General features: G+C 42.1%; 1 protein-coding gene and 1 non-coding gene across 2 annotated transcripts in view; one reads left to right on the top strand and one right to left on the bottom strand.

Annotated features, from left to right (window-relative positions):
* Positions 1 to 6,251: 6,251 nt before the first annotated feature.
* Positions 6,252 to 22,535, bottom strand: part of Cage1 (cancer antigen 1) — a 63,459-nt gene continuing 47,175 nt past the window's right edge. Inside the window, exons 12-13 of the mRNA XM_008831646.3 lie at positions 8,872 to 8,940; positions 6,252 to 6,373 (exon numbers count right to left, since the gene is read on the bottom strand). Of these exons, the coding sequence (XP_008829868.2) occupies positions 6,289 to 6,373; positions 8,872 to 8,940 (154 nt within the window). The 3' untranslated portion in view covers positions 6,252 to 6,288. The remainder of the gene's footprint in view (positions 6,374 to 8,871; positions 8,941 to 22,535) is intronic.
* LOC115070123 lies at positions 13,776 to 13,907 on the top strand. Its single transcript, XR_003849329.1, has one exon. It is a non-coding gene; the product is annotated as a small nucleolar RNA SNORA17 (small nucleolar RNA).

The following is a 22,535-nucleotide window of genomic DNA, read 5'->3' as shown; positions in this document are numbered from 1 at the left end:
GGGGTATGTTTATCCAAACAACACAAAGAAGAAGAAAACCTTTACAGACATCAGGAGCTTAGAGTAGATTTTAACTGTAACTCATGGATCAGAAAGTTCTTGATGGAGGAAGATGGAAAACTCAGCAGATCCCTGCCACATCTAAGTGGGGTCAGCCGTCCTGGTGGCTCCCGCACATTGTGCACAGACGCAGCAGCAGCAGGATGGGAGGTTGCCTTCTGAGGGAGGCCCTCCACTCCTGCAAGGTGCCCTACGGTAGATGAAGCAGCAGTAGCAGCACTGGTGGGTTTTATTTAAGATGTTTAATTAGTTACAAACATGTAGCAGGGATCTATAGGGTGTCTACTCCAGATGGTACTGATGTGTACTGAATTTGGGGGATATAAAAACGTAGACAAAACAAAAAGACCCATGTGACTGTCTAACTAGCATAAAAAGAAGTGGGTGTTTCAGGCAAGTGACCTGAGTGCTCACAAGTTCATCAGTTTTGTTTGGTGCCCAACAAACACTTTCCCCTGAATTGGCTCTAATCTTTAGTTTATGGAAAAGTGTCTTGTACCTTTTTTATTGGTCTTTTTGAGACAGGGTGTCTCTGTAGCCCCAGCTGTCCTGGAACTCACTATGTAGACCAGGCTGGCCTTGAACTCACAAAGATCTGCCTGCCTCAGCCTCCCAAGTGCTGGGATTAAAGGCATATGGCCACCACGCAAGCGCTTCTGCTATTTAAGCTTTCTGAACATTTCCCCCACCCCATGTCCTCTCTCACCTCTGACATGTCTTAGAAGATGTCTCTTTTCTAGGACTATGGGGCAGATATTCTGGATACTCTTGTTGGTGCAGCTCCTGCAGATCCACGGGTGATCCTCTGCTTTGGTCATTTGATTCCTTTGTAATTTGTGGGATCACTCCCCTGGATCTAGAGTCCCTCAGCATGGCTAGTGAAAGTGCTCACAAGCCCGGTTTTCTCTCTGTGTCCCCCAGGTAACTGCATGTCCTTTGGACCTTCACGCACCTGTCACCTTGTCAAGGCTTCACCTGGCTCTAAAATTACAACCCTTGGGCTGAAGAGACATTTCAGTGGTTAAGAGTGCTTACTGCTCTTCCAGAGGACCTAGGTTTGGCTCCCAGTGCCCACACGATAGCTAATAACCGTCTGTAACTCCAGTTCCAAAGAATTTTACATCCTCTTCTCCCTTCACAACATAGGTGTACTTACACACATGCAGGCAATATACTCATAAAAATAATTTTTAAAAAGTTTTTAAAATTACAACTCTTGGGCTGGAGAAGTGTTTCAGCAGTTAACAGTGATTACTGCTTTTCCAGAGGACATGGGTTCAGTTCCCAGCAACCATGTCAGGCAGCTCACTACTGCCTATAACTCCAGTTTTAGGGGATTCAACACCCACTTCTGGCCTCTGTAGGTACCCACACACATGTGGCCCACATTTACACAAACATGTAAATAAAAAATGTTTTAATGCGTCTTAAAATTACAATCTTTGTGTATCTCCCACTCTCACATCTCCTGTGTTCACATCTTTCTTTTTAGGATTTATTCTTATTATTTTATATTACATGTATGGGGAGGATGCACACGTTAAGTGTAGGTTCCTAAGATGTTCAGAGATCCTAAATCTCCCTGGAGCTGGAGTTATAGGAGGCTGTGAGCCACCCAACCTGGGTGGTGGGAATCAAACTTTGGTCCTCTGCGAGAGCAGTATATACTTTTAACCTCTGAGCCATCTCTCTAGCTCCCCACCCACATAACATTGCTGTCTTCCTGTAGTTCATTGCTCTCCAGTCTGTAAACACTGGAGTGAGTGCGGTGAGGGGTCTTTATGCCTCTGATTTAGTGTTAAAAACCAATGTGGCCGGGTGTGGTGGCGCATGCCTTTAATCCCAGCACTTGGGAGGCAGAGGCAGGTGGATTTTTGTGAGTTCAAGGCCAGCCTGGTCTATATAGTGAGTTCCAGGACAGCTGGGGCTACATAGAGGCCCTGTCTCAAAAAGACCAAAAAAACAAAACAAAAAAAACCAATGTGAAACTCAGGAACTCAATTTGTAATTTGTTTTGAGATAGAGTCTTGCTCAGGTTGGCATTAAATTCAGTCCTTCTGCCCCAGTCATCCCAAGTGCTGGGACTCCAGGTGTGGGCCCTCATGCCCAGGTAGTAAATACTTATTGAATCAATGAAATATGGTTTTGTTAGTTATATTTTTCCTCCATAAATTTGGAACTCAGTGTTTATTATAGGCCTAATAAAATATAAAAAACATGCTTATTGTTTATGAACAAACAAGTGTTCTTTTATGTAGCAAAGAGCAAAAAAGAATTAAATTTTTTTTGTACTAGATCTCAGGAAAAAAATTCTTTTGTGATTTTTATGAGGGTAAGGCAGTAGGGGAAAGGGAGCAGAAAACCAGGCTGTCCTTGCCAACTTCTCACTAAGCAGGAGGGCCTCCCTGCCATCCCCAGCTCATATTTCGTTAAAAAAAAAAAAACTGGGGAAGGTTGCTCACCACAAAACCTACCACTTATCTGCCTCTGTCCCCTCAGGACAGATGCCCTCAGGATGGGCATCTCCTTTCTTTCATGGTAAAATGTTTACAGGCTTATGGAAGGCTAGCCACCATTTGAGGTTTGGATCTCATCACCTGCTCAAAGGCATGTGTTTCTGGAACAGCTCTCTCTGCCTCACAGTAAATTTCTGCTTCTCCAGTGCATCACTCCCCTCAACATGCACATATCCTCAGATGCAGCATCCTGAAACCGGCTACTCCCCAGGTCTCTCTGGTCAGCCTCATCTCTCCCTGTGTGTGCCTGCTCCAATGCTCACAGTGAAACTTCACTCTCATCTTCAAATTTTCATTTCAGTCTATTCCAACACAGCTTAAAAACTGAATACTGTACTAAAAAATCCAGTGACCCTCATGTAAAGTTTCCCTCCCCCTCCAATACTCATTTTTCTAGGCTCTAGACGTCCCTTCTACCTTTGTGGTCCCTTTTCTGCAGAACTGCTAAATGTAGGCCTTTGAGCTGGCAACCTCACCCACTTTGGTTCTATATGAGGGCCTGCAGGGCACTCTGCAGCAGAGTGGGAAGAAAGGCCCTGGTGAGGGTGCAGGAAGGTAGTGGTCAGCTGTCGTATGCAGGCCAGTGCTAAGTGCAGGAGATGATGGACAGAACCAATACACTGGAGGTGAGAGGATGAGGATGGAGGTCAGACAAAAGCTAGCTGGGCATGGTAGAATGGCTGCAGGGTCAGACCAGGAGAGAGGAAGAGGGAGTGGACAGAGGGCATACCTGTAGAGAGCTGTACTGTGGTTGATAGAACACCTTCCTAGAGGTAAGACTGATGTTACCTTGTTTTGGGATTTAATCAAAGGGAAGCAATGGAGGGGGCAAACCTGGAGGCAGAAACACCGATTAAGAGGTAACTGTGATAGGTCAGATGGAAATGATGGAGCAGTGGCCAAGGGATGAAGTTAAGAATTAAGTTTTGAGGGGGTGCTCCAAGTTACAGAACAATCTATGATAACAAGCAGAGAACACACACTTCTGAGGACAGAAGGTATATTAGTTACTTTTCTGTTCCTATGATAGAAACACTGACCAAGGCAACTTGTACAAGGAAGAGTTTATTTATCTTACTGTTCCAGGTGGGGAAGCATGGAGGCAGGTGGTGGCTGGTGGAGAACTCACTTCTTCAAGCAGGCATAGGAAACAGAGCTACAGGAAATCTAGCAAGGCTTAAGAGCTCTTTAAGCCCGCCCCCAGTGATGTGCTTCCTCTGGCATAGCCACACCTCCTAAAACCTCCCAAAACAGTGCCACCAACAGAGAACAAAGTGTCCTAACACTTGGAATCTGTGGGGGACATTTTCATTCAAACCACCACATTCCACTTCCTGGCCACCATAGGCTCATGACCATATAAGATGCAAAATGCATGTAGTCCATCTTCAAAAGTCCCCATAGTCTACCAGTGTCAACACTATTCAAGTCCAGAGTCCAAAGTCTCTTCTGAGACTGAAGGCAATCTCTTAAGTGTAAGCCCCTGTAAAATCAAAAGACAAATTACATATGTCCAACATACAATGGAACCAAATACACACTCCCATTCCAAAATGGAGGAATGGGGGCATACTGGATCAAAACAAGACCAAAAACCAGCAGGGCAAACACCAAATCCAGTAGCTATATGTCTGACTTCTGGGACTTAACTTCCAAGGAGCTTAGATAGCTTAGCCCCTTCAGCTTTGCTGCATGTAACAGACACTTTTCTCTAGGGCTGGTACCAGTCTCTGTCCTTGCTATCTGTATTAGTCACTGTTCTGTTGCTGTGATAGGAACACTGACCAAAGCAATTTATAGAAGGAAGAGTTTATTTGAGCTTATGGTTCCAGGGGAATTACAGTCTGTCATGGCAGGGAGGCATGGTGGCTAGAGGTGGCTGGAGCAGGAGCAGCAGAAGTGAAGCTCTCACATCATCACCAGGCACAGGAGGCAAGAGACCAACTGGAGATCTGGCAAGGCTTAAGAACTCTCTAAGCCCACCCCCAGTGACGTGTTTCCTCCAGGACAGTCACACCTTTTAAAACCTCCCAAACAATGCCATCATCTGGTGACAAAATATCCAAACACTTGAAGCCTGTGGGGGACATTTTCATTCAAACCACTACAGCATTTGTCTCACAGCTTTGGCATCTCAAATGTCTTCTTTGGGTCTGCACTACCAACCAGGCTTCACCTTCACAGCTTCATGCAATGGCCTCTCAGGGCCTCTTGGCCTGTCAGAGCCTTCTCACACCACTACTGCACACTGCCTGGCCAGGGCAACTCTAAAACTGTGGAGGAAGAACCAGTGGTTCCTTCACTCTATCATCTTCCATGCCACTTAAGCCCACACCATGTAAATGACACTGCCAAGTTTGGCTGCAAGTTTGGGATGGACCCTGTTCTGCTTCATCCACATTTGCAACTTTCCTCTGCTGTGGTTTTCTAAAACCACTCTGGCATTTTCCTTTCACAAATTGGAGGCTTAGCTGTGTGGGGTCTTGCCCTGAAGGTACTCTTTCCCATGTTTAGGTGAAAATCTCTAGGCCTCTCCTTAAAGACTTTAATCTCCTTATCAAAGACAGTCTCTCTTCAGCATATACCTTGGCTCCAACATTAATCTTCCCTTTTTCAATCCAAACTGTACATTCTGCATTTCTTTATGCCTGATTTGCTCTTTTTCACTGTAGAGCTGCATAAATATTCACCATTAATAATCACATCATTTCTACATGAGGCTGTCTTGAAATTTCCTCCACCAAAGAAAATAGTCCATTACTTTTCAACTTGGCCTCAGGTGAGCTTTTTGGCTATGGGCAGACTCCAGCCAGACTCTGCTAAAATATCCCAACTGCTTAAGTCCTTACTTCCTTCTGGAGCTACATTGTTCTCAGCACTACTTTCTTCCAGGCTCCTACTAGAATGACCTATTAAGCTCTACTTACAGTGTTCAACCCCTTTTCTAGTCCAGCTTCCAAAGTCTTCTACATTCCTCCAAAACCCGACTCTTGGTATCAACTTGTATATTAGTTGCTTTTCTGTTGCTGTGATAAAAACACTGACCAAAGCAACTTACAGAAGGAAGTATGTATTTAGCTTACAGTTCCAGGGGGATTAGAGTCCATCATGGTGGGAGACGTGGTAGCAAGTGGTGGCTGGAGGAGCACTCACATCTTCAAGTAGGCACAGGAACAGAGAGCCACAGGAAATTCAGCAAGGCTTAAGAACTCTCTGTGCCTGCCTCCAGTGCTTCTTCCAGCATGACTACATCTCCTAAAGTCTCCTAAACAACACCATGAACTAAGGACAAAGTGTCCAAATACTTGGAGCCTAGGGGGGACATTTTCATTCAAACCACCATAGAAGGGAAGGCTAAGCTTGTCATTACTGAAATGTCACTTTCCAGGGAGATGGCTTAGTTACTAAAGTGTCTGCTGTGTAAATATGAGGACTCGAGTTCACATTCTCTAGAACCCACATTATATGCTTATAATCCCAACACTGGGGAGGTGGAAACAGGAGGATTCTTGAGGCTCACTGGCCAGCCAGCCTAGCCTATTTGGCAAGCTCCAGGCTGACGAGAGACCCTATCTCAAAAAACAATGTGGATGGTTCCTAAGAAAGAACATCCCAGTTTGTCCTTTGGCTTATACAGACACTCATGCACACACACAAACACACATGTAAAATAACTTCAGGAATGAATATTTAATCATGCATTACTGTTGGTTCACATGGAAATAGAACATTCTTTATAGTGGCCATCAAGATGATCTAACAAGGTCATGGACTTTGGATGACTTTCTGTTCTTGATCTGTAGGAAAGAAATAGAAAATAATGTAAAAACAGGGGAGGAAAAGCTAAAATAGTGAATATGGTAAACAAACATGCCTTTATTTAGCATTTGTCTCTCACTTTCAAGAAGTTGTCTTCAGGACTGAACTGTGAGATTATGTAAATAATTCTCAATGTATTTGAACAAAAATACTGAGCCACAGTTTCATTGTATTTAGTAGTGCCATAAATCTACTTGGGATAAGTTTCTGGCTTTGAGTTGAAAACCTATAACATTTATTTGAAAGCAATAAAGAACAAGAAGCACAAATAAGACATCTGGGGGCTGGAGGGATGGCTCAGTGGTTAAAAGCACCAGCTGTTCTTGCAAAAGACTGGTTTCAAATCCCAGCACCCACATGGCACCTAAAAACCATCCAAAATTCCAGTTCCAGGGGATCCGATGCCCCCTTCTGTCCTCCTGGAGCATTGCAAGACACAGGTGCACTTACACACATGCAGGCATTGACATACACATAAAATAAAGATAAATAAAAATAATAGACATCTGATACTATTAACTTGTTCTTTTATATCCCAATTTCCCACTATTTCCTCTATCAAAGACATCCCCACAAATCAGCACCATAATTTTGAGATGATGCAAAGGATATCAGAAGCTTGCTGTTCTGATGAATGCACTGAGGTCAATAGATCAGTCAAGGTTTCACCATTGATCATGTCTGAAGGCTGCAGTGGGTCTGGAGTTAAACAAACAAACTTACAAGCTGGGGAATGCCTTGAGATATCTTTCCCTTGTTTGAAGGCCAATCTAAATCTATAAAAATGAGCCTTGAATTAAGTATAAAAATAAACCATGTTTTAAAAAAAGTCTCCGCTTGTGAAACATGCAAAGTCATATGAAAACTGTATTACTTAAAAATAATTCTAGAAAAAAGAATTCATAGTTTTTACAACTCAGAGAAAACCCATAGCTGTTCAGGAAATCATAACTCCTGAGCAGCTTTAAATTAGCATTTACAAAGCAACTGGTTAAGTTTGATTTTTGTCTAAATTCCTCAATTTTAGTTTATATACTGCAAAAGCTGGGACCCAACTGTGTACTTAATTAACCTACAAGGTTGGTGTACGTGCCCTGTTACACTGGACTATAAGACCGTGACTCTTCTAAAATAACAGATCTTAAGATGTAATGTTACTATAAGAAAGCCTGATTATCAAATATATTGCAGAGTAAGCACTTTTAGCCCCTAATCCTTATAGCATCCTGTTTAAAGGTTTCATAGGGTGGGCAGCCTGGCTTTCTAATTCAGGCTCTACAAAATACTTGTTTGAATTAGGTGTGATGGATCATGCCTGTAATCTCAGGACTTGGGAGGATGGCCAATTGCATTCTGTTCTACACAACAGAAAACTACAGTTAAAACAAAAAAACCAGGACCGGAGAGATGGCTCAGCAGTTAAGAACACTGACTGTTCCTATAGAAGATGCGGGTTCAATTCCCAGCACCCGCATGGCAGCTAACAACTGTCCATAACTCTAGTTCCAGGGAATCCGACAGCCTCTTCTGTCCTCCACGGGCATTATACAACACGGGTGCACTTACCTACATGCAGGCACTACACTCATACACATAAAAAATAATAAATAAGGGCTGGAGAGATGGCTCATCGGTTAAGAGCACCTCCGTGGCATTGCACGACATGGGTGCACTCACATACATGCAGGTAATACACTCATACACATAAAATAAAAATAATTGAGATTATCTCAAAAATAAAATTAAAAACTAAACCTTCTTTTGAGACAAGATGTTATTTAACTGCCCAGGCTAGCTTCAAACTTGAGATCCTCCTGCCTCAGCTGCCAAGTAGATATATATCACCATGGAAAGGTTAAAAAAAACTTTTTTGGGGGGTCTTTTTGAGACATTGTCTCCCTGTAGCCCTAACTGGCCTGGAATTCGATATGTAGACTAGGCTGGCCTTGAATTCACAGATATGAGTGTTGGGATTAAAGGTGTGCGCTATCATGCCCAGCACAAAAAACTTCTAACAAGCAACTGTTTTATACTAGGCAAATACAAAATACATTCATAGAATTTAGCTTTTCATATATAATAACTATACAAGGGGAGAAGTTTTAAAAATGTATTATTTACTGTATGTATATTTAAAGGCATTAATCTTTTTGTTGTTGTTGGTTGTTTGTTTTTTGTTTTTGTTTTTCTGAGACAGGGTCTCACTAAGTAGCCCTGACTGGCCTCAAACTCCTGTCCTCTGCTTCCCAAGTACTGGGATTAAAGGCATACATCATCATTCTAGATAAGACATTGTTTTTTATTTTGTTTTGTTTTGTTCTGTTTTTGAGACAGGGTCTCCCTGTAGCCCCACCCACCTGGAACTCACTATGTAGACCAGGCTGGCCTTGAACTCACAGAGATCTGCCTGCCTCTGCCTCCCCGGTGCTGGGACTAAAGGCATGTGTTGCTACCGCCGCTGCCACCACCAACTTACCTTGGCTTTCTGGCTTTCTCTGTGGATGATCTCATTATATCTTCCAAATGTCTATTTCTCTTTTCCAAACTAAAGGAAGAAACAGATGCATTTTATAAGTAAAATGGATCTTTCTAGGTGAATATTTTATAGATTCATTGGAGGCTTTGATTAGATACTGTAAAGAATATGAGCTAAGTTTTGTTTGTTTTGGGACAGGATCTTACTTTGGAGCCTGGTTGGCCTAGAACTTAGGCTGGCCTCAAACTCCCAGAGATCAGCCTACTTCCATCTCCCAAGTGCTGGGATTAAAGGTGTGTACCATCACACCCAAGCATGAGCTAAGATTTTTTTTTTTTTTTTTGGTACTTTTGTATTTTTGAGACAGGGTCTCCTGTAGCCCCTGCTGGCCTGGAACTCGCCATGTAGACCCGGCTGGCCTTGAAATCACAGAGATCTGCCTGACTTTGCCTCCTGAGTGCTGGGACTAAAGGTATGTGCCACCATGCCCGGCTGTGAGCTAAGATTTTTATCTCTAATAAAACTGCTGACATTTAAAAGGTTTTTAAAATGTATTTCTTTATTGTATTTATTTTTATTTTATGTGTATGAGTATTATGCCTGCATGTGTGTAAATGCACTCATCTTGTGCAGTGCCTGCAGAGGAGAGAAGAGGGCATCAGATCCCCTGGAACTGGAATTACAGATGGTTGTCAGCCACCATGTGGGCGCTTGGAGTCAAACCTGGGTCTTCTGCAAGAACAGCCAGTGCTCTTAACTGCTGAGCCATCTCTCCAGCTCCCAAAACTACTGACATTTTATGATCAGATTTTTAAAATTATTATTATTATTATTAGTAGTAGTAGTAGTAGTAATAGTAGTAGTAGTATTTTTGGTCTTTTTGAGGCAGGGTCTCCCTGTAGCCCCAACTGACCTGGAACTCACTATGTAGACCAGGCTGACCTTGAACTCACAGAGATTCACCTGCCTCTGCCTCCTGAGTGCTGGGATTAAAGGCATGCACCATGACACCCAGCTTTATTTATTATTATTTTATGTGTATGAGTGTACTGCCTGCATGTATGTAAGTGCACCTGTATTGTGCAATGCCCAAGGAGATCAGAAGAGGGCATCAGATTCCCCTGGAACTGGAGTTATCAACAGTTGTTAACCATCATATGGGTTTTGGGAATCAAACTCGGGTCCTCTGCAAGAGCAGTCAGTGCTCTTAACCGCTGAGTCATTCATTGCTCCAGCCCATGATCATATTTTCTTACAACTAATTCTTAAATCTAGAGTTAATCATAGATCATCCATCCATCTCACAACATAGGAATTTGGGTTCTTTCTTAGTAACTCAAATCACTTGATCAATTTTACCCTTTATAGTTTGCAGGGCTAAAGGTAAGAAAGAGATAATAGGGGCCAGGTAGATGTCTCTGCGGTTAAGAACACTTGCTGCTCTTCCAGAGGACTCAAGTTTGGTTCTCAGCACCTTCACTGGGTGGCTCACAACCACATTAAATCCAATTCCAGGGGATTTGATGCCCTCTTCTGGCCTCCATAGGCACCTGTATTTATACACATATACCCACACACAGCCACACACACATATAATTTAAAGTACAATTTTTAAAAAAGGAATAGATAATAGCAAACATACAGAGTGTCATTTAGATATTGTTTATTTACACAGTGGGTAAAGAATGGGTTCTTGCTGGTGAATTAACCTGATATATCTATCCCTAAAGGCAGCAGGTTAAAGACAAAACTCCTGATCTGTGAACTGCTTTACCATGGGAAAATGTTTGGTGGTATCATTGGATGGTCACAGCACTGGGATGGCCTGCTAGAGACCTGCCTATATTCTGCTTTTATGGAAGAGAGAGGGAGAGAGAGAGAGAGAGAGAGAGAGAGAGAGAGGACAAAAGAGAATGAACAGGAGAGAACAAACTGACTGAGTTTCCTTATTGTCCTCCTGTAGCTCAGGCTGGGCTCAAATTCACTATGTAGCCTAAACCAGCCTCAAACTCTTCTTCCATCGAAGCCTCCCTTTGCTGGGATTACAGGTATGCACCACTACCATGTCCAGCCAGGCTTTTGTTTTCAAGGTTAAAGAAAAGCTGTAAAACCCAGGAAGAGAAGACTATTCAGACCTTCAAGATACCAAATGCCAGAGTCTGCCATGCTATATCATGAGAGGAATGGTATCGATAAAGCAGGCCATGGATGCATCTGGTTGATCAGGAGAAAGCACCAGGACACAGATAAAACTCCATCGGGCAGGGCGGGTGGCGCACACCTTTAATCCCAGCACTTGGGAGGCAGAAGCAGGTGGATCTCTGTGAGTTCAAGGCCAGCCTGGTCTACATAGTGAGTTCCAGGACAGCTGTTGGGGGGTGGGGTGGGGGAGGGGAGGAGTGGGAGAGCGGAACTGTTAAAACCTGCCCTCTTTAGAGATCAAAGGGGAGGCCTGCTGTGTTGGCCAAACAGTGGAGAAAAGTCTGCTTCTCCTGACTTCAAAGACCTGGGTGCTTATCAGTTCGGTTCCCTCTTCTCAGGGGCTTGTAAAGTCCATGAGGCCCTGTTGGTAAGGGGGCAGAGCTATGTGAACCTTAACAGGTATGAAAGAAATCTTTTGAATTTCTAGAGTTGAAAAGAATTAGCATAGATTCTAGGTGAGACAGATTAGAACTGCCTCAGTGTGATGGCAAAGGTGAGAAAGGACACCCTCACTTCTATAGCAAAGAAGAGTATGGGAAATTCAGAGTGGTAGGACAGCTGAGAAGTACAGAGACTACAAGGACTATGAAGTGAACAAAGTAAGTCCAGGCAGGGGGAGGGGGAGCAGAAGCCACATCCCAAAGATAAAACCCAAGGCCCTGGTGAAAAGAGGTTGGCAGATCTACCCATAGGACAAGCCCGCAGCTCTCAAAAGCCTCAAGTCCATAAGCAGGTCTTGGTAAGACAGTCACTTCTCTGGAGGGAAGAGCCAGAAAGGGAGAATTCCATTGTTTCTCCTCATAACCTGGAGCATTGTGGCTGGGGATCTTGATGGGGATCCTATTGTTTAAAAGTGAGCTACCTTGGAGGCCTGAGGATGGGAACAATCGTAGTCTGGGAGCCTGAATTTAGTCTACTACAACCACAGGGTGAGAGTCCAGACTTAGAAAGAGCTGAAGGGCAGGAGGTCCAGTTAGGCAGTGGAGTGTACAGAGAAAGGTAGCCACACCCTAAGAATAAGCGGATCAACCTTTGGAGCCACCTACCATGAGGATAACTGCTGTAGAAACCAGGAACTTGGAAGCTCCAGCAGACTCTACAGCCATACCCCTCCAGCAGAGTTATTAATGCTAAGCTGGTTTTGAAAGTATGGCCATAGGTCTAAACAGATTTCAGTGTGTATTTGGGAGAAATCTGCCTTCCTCCTCCCCCTACCCAGAACATTAGCTACCCGATGGGTTTTGATCTTGAATATCTCAGAAGAGTGGAGAATCTGACCAGGCCACAGACTAACTGCAAGGTTAAGTGTGGCCAGCAGACACCCCTGGTATCCAAAGAGGAGAAGCTACTAAAGTGAGGACAGCTGTGATAGACATCTGACACTTGTCCACTGCAGGCTCAGCCTAGCATAAATCATAGGCAAGACAAGAGCCTGCACATTCAGCTGACCTCCCCGACCCTGCCTCCATCAACTTGGAAAAATCTAAGTTTCCAGGACCCAGGAAGAAGCCACATCAACTGAAACGGCAAAATGAACTCCATTTTGTTCTGACTTTTCCTTTACCCTGTGTTTTTGCCCAGCCATTCCCACTGCACCCAGTCCGGAAGAATGTCTCATGCAGGTAGTCTCAGGGAGTACATTGTTTCTACAATACTGGGAAACTTACAAGTAGCCAGGTAGCATGTCCACATAGCATTTTCTCCCATCCAACCATAACCAAAACTTATTGGTAACTGAAAACTTTGTTAACTGACCTGCCTCTGGTCTGATGTAACTAAGGTTATTGGTTTTGCCCTTGGCATGATATAATTGTGGTTTTTAAGCTTTATAAACCCTGCCCTGCTTCTCCTTGGGGTCGAGAGTTCTTTTGGGCATTAGCCCCCTCTCTGACAGCCAGGTATTAATAAAGGACTCCTAATTTCGATCATTATTATGTGGCATTCCTCTGTGTATCTCACTAGGTTTTTTTTTTTTTAATGTATATGCGTATATTGCCAGCATATATGGAAGTTCACCCATGTCGTGCAACACCCACAGAGGTCAAAAGAGAGCATTGGAATCCCTAGAACTGGAGTTACAGATAGTTGTTAGCTGCCATGTGGGTGCTGAGAGCTGAACCTGGGTCTTCTGCAAGAACATTCAGTTTTCTTAACCACTGAGCCATCTCTCCAGTCCCCTCACTCGGTATTGTATCAACATCCTTCTTTTTTTCTTTTGGTCTTTTTGAGACAGGGTCTCCCTGTAGCCCCAGCTGGCCTGGAACTCACTATGTGGACCAGGCTGGCCTTGATCTCACAGAGATTTCCCCTGCTTCTGCCTCTTGAGTGCTGGGATTAAAGGCGTGTACCACCCTGTCCCACTTACTTTTTTTTCTTTTTACTTACTTTTGGTGGTACTTTGACTTTATGTTTTTTTGTCTGTTCTTAAAGATAGGGTCTCCTTGTAATATTATTTTTTTTTCTTTTTTTATTATTTTATTATTTTTACTTATGTGTTTGAGTGTAAGTGCACCATATGCATGCAATGCCTGCAGAAGCCAGACAAGGGTGTTGGATCCCCTGGAACTGGAGTTATAGATGGTTGTTAGTCACCATGTAAGTGCTGGGAACTGAACCCAGGTTCTCTGGAAGAGCAGCCAGTGCTCTTAACCACTAAGCCATCTCTTCAGATCCTATTTTACTTTTTAAAAAAAGCTTGAATGACTGCCCCTAGAGGCACTGCAAGTGTGACTGACATGTGTCACATATGTGTCAGTAGGTGGCAGAGAGGAGATAGGCTATGTCTATGCTCAGTGTTCTGACCAGTGAACATTTGAATGACTGAAACTCCCCGAACCAAAAAAAAGAAAAAAAAAGAAAAAAAGGATTGTATAAATTGTTAAAACATATTTGAGAAGCCTTGGCCTTAACAGGGATGATAGAGTATATGGGCTGTGGCAGGGGGCACAGATGACATATATGGGAGGGTGCCAGTGGGGATGGGTGTATAAAGATGATCAAGATTATTTGAGATGTTCTGTATGAAATGCTTTGCAGCCAGGCGTGGTGGCGCACGCCTTTAATCCCAACACTTGGGAGGCAGAGGCAGGTGGATCTCTGTGAGTTCAAGGCCAGCCTAGTCTACACAGTGAGTTCCAGGACAGCTGGGGCTACAAGGAGACCTTGTCTCAAAAAGACCAAAAAAAAAAAGAAATGCTTTGTAAATTCAGTCTTCCCAAAGCAACTTATTCACTTCCTTATAAATTGCTTTATCCCATGATTTTTTTAAAAAAAAAAGCTTGCATGTTTTAATTTTCCTTATTTATTTAATTTTGTTTATACATTTTAAAATTATTGGAAAAATCTTTATGTTTCTACTATTCTTTTTTCCTCTTTTATTTCTACTTTTTCTCCTTTTTACTATACTTTTAGTATATTTTGATTCTTATCTTTTTTATTTTCTATTTCATTTTGTTTTGTTGTGTTGTGTTTTTTTGAGACACGATTTCCCTGTATGTAGCCCCAGCTGGCCTGGAACTTGCTATGTAGACCATGCTGGCCTCAATCTCGAAGAGATTCACCTGCCTCTGCCTCCTGAGTGCTGGGATTAAAGGCGTGTGCCACCATATCCAGCCCTTTTCTTAAATTTTATTCATCTATTTTCGTGTGTGTATATGTGGGTGTAAGGGGCATACATGTGCCATAGCCTGCATGTGGATGTCAGAAGACAACCTGTGGAAGTCCTTTTACCATGTGGTTTCCAGTGATCAAACTCAGGTCAGCAGCTAGGCAGCAAGGGCCTTTACCTGCTGAGCCATCTCCCTGGTACATCCTCCTCTCCTCTCCTCCCCTCTCTTCCCCTTCTTTCTTCTCCCCTCCCCTTCCCTTTCTCTCTCTCCCTTCTTTCCTTCTTTCCTTCCTTCCTTCCTTCCTTCCTTCCTTCCTTCCTTCCTTCCTTCCTTCTTCCTTTGTTTTTTAAGAAATCTTTTCTGCAAAAAGTGATGGGGAGATATGGGAGGAGTTGGAGGGGAGACAGTGGGCATGGATTTGATCAAAACACCTTATATGCATGTATGAAATTCTCAATAAACTATTTTTTTAAAGGAATCTTTTCTGCTAGAGTGATGACATACACCTTTAATCCTAGCACTCAGGAGGCAGAGGCGGGTGGGTCTCTGTGAATTCCAGGCTAGCCTGGACTATAAAGAGAGCTCCAGGATAGACAGGACTAATAGTGAGATCCTGTCTTTAAAAAAGAAAGAGAAAGAAATCTTTTGTTTTTATTTGTTCTTACATTTATTTAATTTTGTTTATGAATTTTTCATTATCAGGCAATCTTTTTTAAAAGAACTTTAACAATAATAATTAAAGAAGAGGTCATGAATTTGAGAGAGAGTGGGGAGGCACAGGAGGCATTGAAGAGGGGGGTAGGAGGGATGGGAATGATATATAGTAATCGTGTGTGAAATTCTCAAAAAATAAATGTTTTAAATGAATAAAATCTCAATCTGCTTTTTGCTCTTCTCCTTCCTAACATTCTTCTCCACTGTTCTTTTTCCTTTCTTTGATTTCACCTTCTCCTCTATTCCCCCTTTCCCTGTTCGTGTCCTTTATGACATCCAGTTGCTATTTTTACATTTACCTTAAGTAAATTTTTTTTGAGACACATTCTTTTCTATCCTAGTCCAGCCTCAAACTTTTTATGTAGCTGAGGCTGGTCTTGAATTTCCAATCCTCATTCCTCCACCCCCAGATGCACCACCATGGCTGGCTTGATGATTTTGAACTTTGTAGCACATTCTGCACTAGTTTTGACAGTTTCTATTTTATGAAAATTGGTGATGCATTAGTGAGTTTAATCAGTTTGAATCTATTTCTATAAGTTTTTAGGTTTTTTGCTGTTGTTACAGCAGTTTGTTTACTCTTTTTGAGTGGTCCTGAGGATTGAGTCTTGAAGGGACTGCTCACTAAGAAGATCCCAAATAAAACCTGAAGGGATATCCAACACTGTGCAAATCACCACAAAGAAACAATAAATATGAAAAGGCAGGGCAGCCTGACTCTTAAAAGATCTGAACAACTCACCTGCTGAATTCAGAAATACTGAAATGTATAAAATGCTGGATGAGGAATTTAAATGCTTACTCGTAAAAATGATTAGTGTTCTCAAAACTATACAAACAGGCAGATGAGGCAGGCATGGTGGCATATGGCTTTAATACCAGCACTTGGGAGGCAGAGGCAGGCAGATCTCTGTGAGTTCGAGACCAGCCTGGTCTACAAAGTGAGTTCCAGGTCAGCTGGGGCTACAGGAAGATTCTGTCTTAAAAAGAAAAAACAAACAAAAAAACCAGGCAGAGGATGTAAGAAATCAGCCCAGAACCTGGAGAGGAAAGATAGCAGCATAGTTGCTTTTTTTTTCCCCCCTCAATCAGCAATATGGATGAAAAAGTCACCAATAATGAAAGTGAGACTTTGATGAAAATCCAAATAGAATTTTTGGAAACAAAAAACTAAATCAAATAAAAATCTCAAAATGGCAAGCATCAACAATATATCTGATCAAGCAGAGGAAGGAATATTGGGATGGAGAAGAAGGTCAAGGACGTGCCACAGTTAGTTAAGAAAAAAAGAGAATGGTCACAACTTCCAAGAACTCTGGGACCAGACCAAGGGGCCCTGGTGTAGAAGAGCTGAGATTAAAACTAAAGGCAACCCTCTCCAATATAACTCAAGGTGTAAGTGGTTTTAATTCTGCAGTTAAAAGACACAGATTAGCTGATTAGACTGAAAAAGCAATGACTTATACTAGGAGATTCCCCCAATTTAGGGAAAGAAATAGACATCCAAGTACAAGAGGCATTTAGAATCCCAAGTAGACACAGTCAGAGGAGCTCTTCATGACACATTATAGTCAAGATGTAAACATTCAAAATGAAGAAGCAATATTAAAAGCTTTGAGAGAAAAACACCATCTTACCTACCAAAGCAACAGCTTTTTTACAATAGCTTTAGACCTCTTAAAGGAAACCCTAAAATCCAGGAAAGAATTGAATGATATATTCCAAGACCTGAAGGCAAATAACTGCCCCTCAAGATTGCTGTATGCAGCAAAGTTATCTTTCAGAATTGATAGAGAAATAAGGATATTTCAAGGGTAAACTAAAGCAATTCAGGGCTACCAACCCAGTAGTAAAAAGGATACTTAAAGGAATCTTAGATGTAGAGAAGGAAGAAAGAGTCTGGAGCAAGAAGGCACAGGAAAGAATGCATTTTTTGAGAAGAAGAGATAAAGGGAGAATTGAGAAGGAATCCATCATCTGCAATACAATAAACCAACGAACACCTAATATGAATAGAAAAGGATAAACAAAAATCCAATCAACCAGAAAACAACCAACCAAATTATAGTAATCATCAAATATCACTGAATAATAATCCTAAGTGTAAATGGTTCAATTTCTATTTGTGTATTTATTTTCATTCTATATGTATTAGTGTTTTATATGCATGTATGACTTACTTATTTTTATTCTCTATGTATTAGTGTTTTGTCTACATGTATGTAAGTGCATCAGTGTCATACAATGTCAGCAAAGGCCAGAAGAAGGTGTCAGATCCCCAGAAACTGGAATTATGGATATTTGTTAACTGCCATATGGGTGCTGGGAACTGAACAACCAAATCCTCTGTAAGAGCAGTCAGTGCTCTTAACCACTGAGCCATCTCTCTAGCCCCTGAGTGGAAATACCTTTAACCTTCTAATTAAAAGACACAGACTAGTTGATTGGATTAAAAACCAAGGTCCAGATATCTTGTCTTCAGGAAACACATCTCACTGGCAAAAACCATCACAGACTGAGAGTGAAAGGGTGGAAGTCTATTTACCAAGCAAATGAAAGTGGAAAACAAACTGGCAGAGCCATCCGGATAACCAGTAAAGTAGACTTCAGATGAAAATTAGTCAGAAGAGTTAAGGATGCCAATTATGAGCTGGAGAGATGGCTCAGTGATGAAGAGCACTGGCTGCTCTTGCAGAGGACCTGGGTTCAATTTCCAGTACCCACATGACAGCTACAAACTGTCCATAACTCCACTTCCAAGGGATTCAACACCCTCTTCTGACCTCCACAGGCATTGCACAACATGGGTGCACTTACACACATGCAGGTAATATACTCATACCCGTAAAATAAAAATAATATGTCAAAAGATGCCCATTACATATTAATAAACAAAGCACTCCAAGATAATAGAGTAAGTGTGTATGTATGTGTGTGCACACGTGTGTGTGTGTGTGTGTGAGCTCGTGTGCACTGAACATTGGGGCTTCCAGTTTCTTTAAATAAATTTTAAATGGACATGAAAGAACACAATACAATAACACAGTATAACAGTGCGATAATAGAGAGTAACTTCAACACTCCACTCTCATTAATATGTATGTCATTCAGGCCAAACAGCAATTAGAAAAAACTTCAAAGTTGGGGCTGGAGAGCTGGCTCAGGTTTAAGAGAACCAGAAGACCTGAGTTCAATCTCAACACCCATGTAGGTGACTCACAACGACCTGTAACTCCAGCTCCAGGGGACCTGACACCTTCTTCTGGCATTCATGGGCACCCACATACACATACATACACACACACACCTACACATAAACAAAAATAAAAATAAATCTTTAAAAAATGCAGTTAATCTGCACCATACATCAAATGGATGTAATAGATATTTCATAGAATATTCAACAGATATAAAATATACATTCTTCTCAGAAGCCCTTGGAGTATTCCCTAAATTAGGTCACATTTTAGGCTAGTAAGATCATTTTTTTGTTTTATTTTGTTTTTTATTTTATTTTTTATTGATTTTTTGTGTATTTCATACAGAACATCTCAGTCTTAATCATCTTTATCCCCCCTTCCCCATTGGTACCCTCCCATGGAATTCATACATTCTGTCATTTGTCTTAAGGCCTATTGTGTCAAGTTAATGCCCCGAGTCATCCCTCAGTGCAAGTTCATCCACTGAGGTCTAGTCAGCCTATCTAGAGTCTCTTGGCTTTAGGAAGGTCAGCTCTTCCTCACCAGTAGTAATCAGTTGCTAGTATTTCTTCAGGTACGATTGGGGTCAGCTGTCCATTTCTCTAGTTCTATGCTGGGTTTTTGTCTGAGTTTGCATGGGTCCTATACATGCTGACATCATTGCTGCAGGTTCATATGAGCAGGATCCCAAGAGCTTGTAGGACTCTTCCATATGGTCATACACCTCCTCCCTGGCTCTTACAATCTTTCTGCCCCCTCTTCTATAATAGTCCCTGAGCCCTGGGTGAGTGTAGTTTAATATAGGAGCTCTGTCCAAGGACCAGAATTCTGCAGACTTAGTCTCTACACGTTGGCCATTTGTGACCTTTTGTGTTCTAGCCCTCTGTTGCATGAGAGGGCTTCATTAATGAGAACTGAGATATTCGTTATTGTCTTCTTTACCCTTGTTCTATGTTCTGTAAACCTTAGGTGTAGAGGTTGCATTATAGATGTACCACTTAGACCTGGGCAATTAACGGACAATGTCTATGTGTGACTGGTCACAGTATTGTGTACTAGTCTCCATCTGGTGCTAAAGAAGCTTCTTTGATGAGTGGTGACTGGGATATTTGTCTGTAAATATAAGGATACATATTTTGCATGTAGTAAGAAATTATATTAGTTTAGGAATGTGAGAGTTTTGGGGTTTTCTCTAAGATCTATGATCCTTCCCGCCATGTGTATTTGACTATATTTACAGTACCACACATGAGTTTCCTCCCATTGAGTGGGTTGTAAGCCCAATTAGGTAGCTGTTGATTGCCCCCAAGATAAATGTCATAAGCTGGGCAGAACATTGATGTGGTTATTTGGTCTTGAAGCTGGTGTTGGACCATCAATTGATGTTCTCCTTTAGCACCTTGCATAGTGCTTTCTAAAAGCTATGATAGCTAGCCTTCAGGGGAAGTGGCTTCTAGGTTAGTTCCAGCTCCATTGCTCTAAATCCTGTATCTGAAGTATGTTCTGTCTTCAGCAGTAGGGTCTTACCTTCAAGTTCTGGGGAGCAATCAAAGGCTGTGGCAATAGTCTGTGTAATTTTGGGAGTCTCTTGGACTACCCTTGCCAATAACTCAGAGGAAGGCTTCTTTTGTCTGGCACTGGATTTCTTGTTATGTAGCCTTTAGCCATACACAGAGACTCATTTAGAGATGAAATCATATGTGTATTTTGTCATTTGGTTGTTGGACTAATATGATTCCCTCTGTTTTTTTTTTTTTTTTCTTTTTTGGTGTTTTTGTGACAGGGTCTCCCTGTAGCCCGAGCTGGCCTGGAACTCACTATGCCTCTGCAGTGCTGGGATTAAAGGTCTGTGCCACTGCACCCAGCCAAGATTCCCTGTTTTTTTTACACTAGCTAGGCATTATTTATCTCTCCTCTCTCTCTCCATGTCTAACCCTTGTACCATGGCTTCTCCATTTAACATGTCATCTTTTCCCCCATTTCACCCTTGATAATACTAGTCTCCTATGGGCCCATCTCTCTTGAGTGCCTAGGAAGATCGCTTTAAATACAAAAGAATTGGATTAATTTCTTGTGCCTTATCAGATCAGGAATAAAACTAGGAATCAATAGCAAAATAAACCACAGAAACATATAAATAACTTGGAAACTGATCAATACACTCTTGAACAATCAATAAGGCACTGAAGAAACCAGAGAGAAATTTTTTAAATTCCTAGAATCAAGTGAAAATGAGAGCACAAGTTAGCAGACACAGCAAAGGCTGTTCTAAGAGGGACATTCATAACTATACATGCTTAAATTAAAAGACCAGAGCAGTCTTGGTAATTAATGATTCGCTTCAAGGTATTAGAAAAATGAAAACTGGCCAGGCGTGGTAGCACACGCCTTTAATCCCAGCATTCAGGAGGCAGAGGCAGGCGGATCTCTGTGAGTTCAAAGCCAGCCTGGTCTACATAGTGAGTTCCAGGACAGCTGCGGCTACAGGGAGACCCTGTCTCAAAAAGACCAAAAAAAAAAAAAAGGGAAAAAAAAAAAAAAAAAAAAAAAAAAAAAAAAAAAAAAAAGAGAACTAAAACAGAAAGTGGAAAGAAACAACAGGTATCAGGGCAGAAATTAAGAAAATGTGGACTAAAAGAACAATACAAAGAATTAAAGAGTTGGTTCTTCGAAAAAATAAACTTAAGACTAACAAACTGTTAGTCACACTAGCCACAAGAAAGAGAAGACACAGATCAATAAAAATAGAGGTGAAAAAGCACACATTACAATGGATTAAAAGAAATCCAGAAGATCATTATTGAATACATTGAAATTTGTATTTTAAAAAAAGGAAAACCTGGAAGAAATGGTGCTGGGTGGGAGGTGGAGACAAGAGGATCCCAGGGGCTCACTGGCCAGCAAGTCTAGTGAATTAGTGAGCTCCAGGTTCAGTGAGAGACCCTGTCTCAAAGGTCTCTCAAGGTGAGAGCAAAAGAGGGAACACCCAACATTAACCTTTGGTCTCCACATGCATATGCCCATACACATTACATGCACATGCACATGCACTCCACACACAATTTTTTTTTAATTGAAGCAAGTTAATGTCTTCCAACAAAGAAAATCCCAGGACCAGATGGATTCACTGTCTGATGGATCCAAAGCCCCCAGAATAATGAATTTAAACTAAAATCCCCCAGGCCTGAGAAAAACTGTACAAGGAAGTAAAAATGAAAAATAATTCTGAATGCTAAGAACAAGCTGAGCTGACCTTTTTCATGCTCCTTTGCCCAAGCTGGAAATCATCCCAGAAATTCCCCCTACCTCTGCTTGGCACATAGCTGCCGCTTGTCTTTAAAAGAAACCTGTGAACTGGGCTCTGGACTTCTGTCCTCCGAGTGAGGTGGGAGTCCGTTTTGCAAAACACCAATAAATCCTCATGCTTGTTGCATCTCCTGATTTGAGGACTGAGTTATTGGGGTGCGACCTCCCGTGAACATTGGGTACTCCAGTCTGGGGGTCCAACATTTGGGGGCGCGTCTGGGATTTGGTCACCCCCAGACCCATTTCCTCAGATCAGCAGGAGGTAAGAATATTTGTTTTGTGGTTTGTCTTGGTCTTAATGTCTGTCAGTCATTTTCTGCTCTGGGAACGTTCCGTCTGAACAGTTGTGCCTGTACAGGACCTGTAAGTCTGTATTCTGGGAACCAGCGGGAGTGGCAGACGTGCCCAGAGACCCCAGGTTCCGCCACTCTGACCTTAGTGGCCAGAGTGATCTGAAGTGAGAAGGACAGCGTAGTTTTCCTCACCTCGGGAGAAGGGAGATTGGCTTGGCTACTCCCCTCCCGATCTGTACTTTCAGTTTTTGGGTTAAGAAGCGCGCAGTAAGGATTTTGTTTTGTCTTGTCTGTATTTGTGCTTGGGGATCCTAAAAGTAAAAATAATAAATGCAGTGTGC

This window comes from Nannospalax galili, unplaced genomic scaffold (assembly GCF_000622305.1).
Source record: "Nannospalax galili isolate Female #2095 unplaced genomic scaffold, S.galili_v1.0 scaffold72, whole genome shotgun sequence".
NCBI classification, from domain to species: Eukaryota; Metazoa; Chordata; class Mammalia; order Rodentia; family Spalacidae; genus Nannospalax; species Nannospalax galili.
Note: the sequence above shows the minus strand (reverse complement) of the source record. Positions and strands in the feature narration are given on the sequence as shown.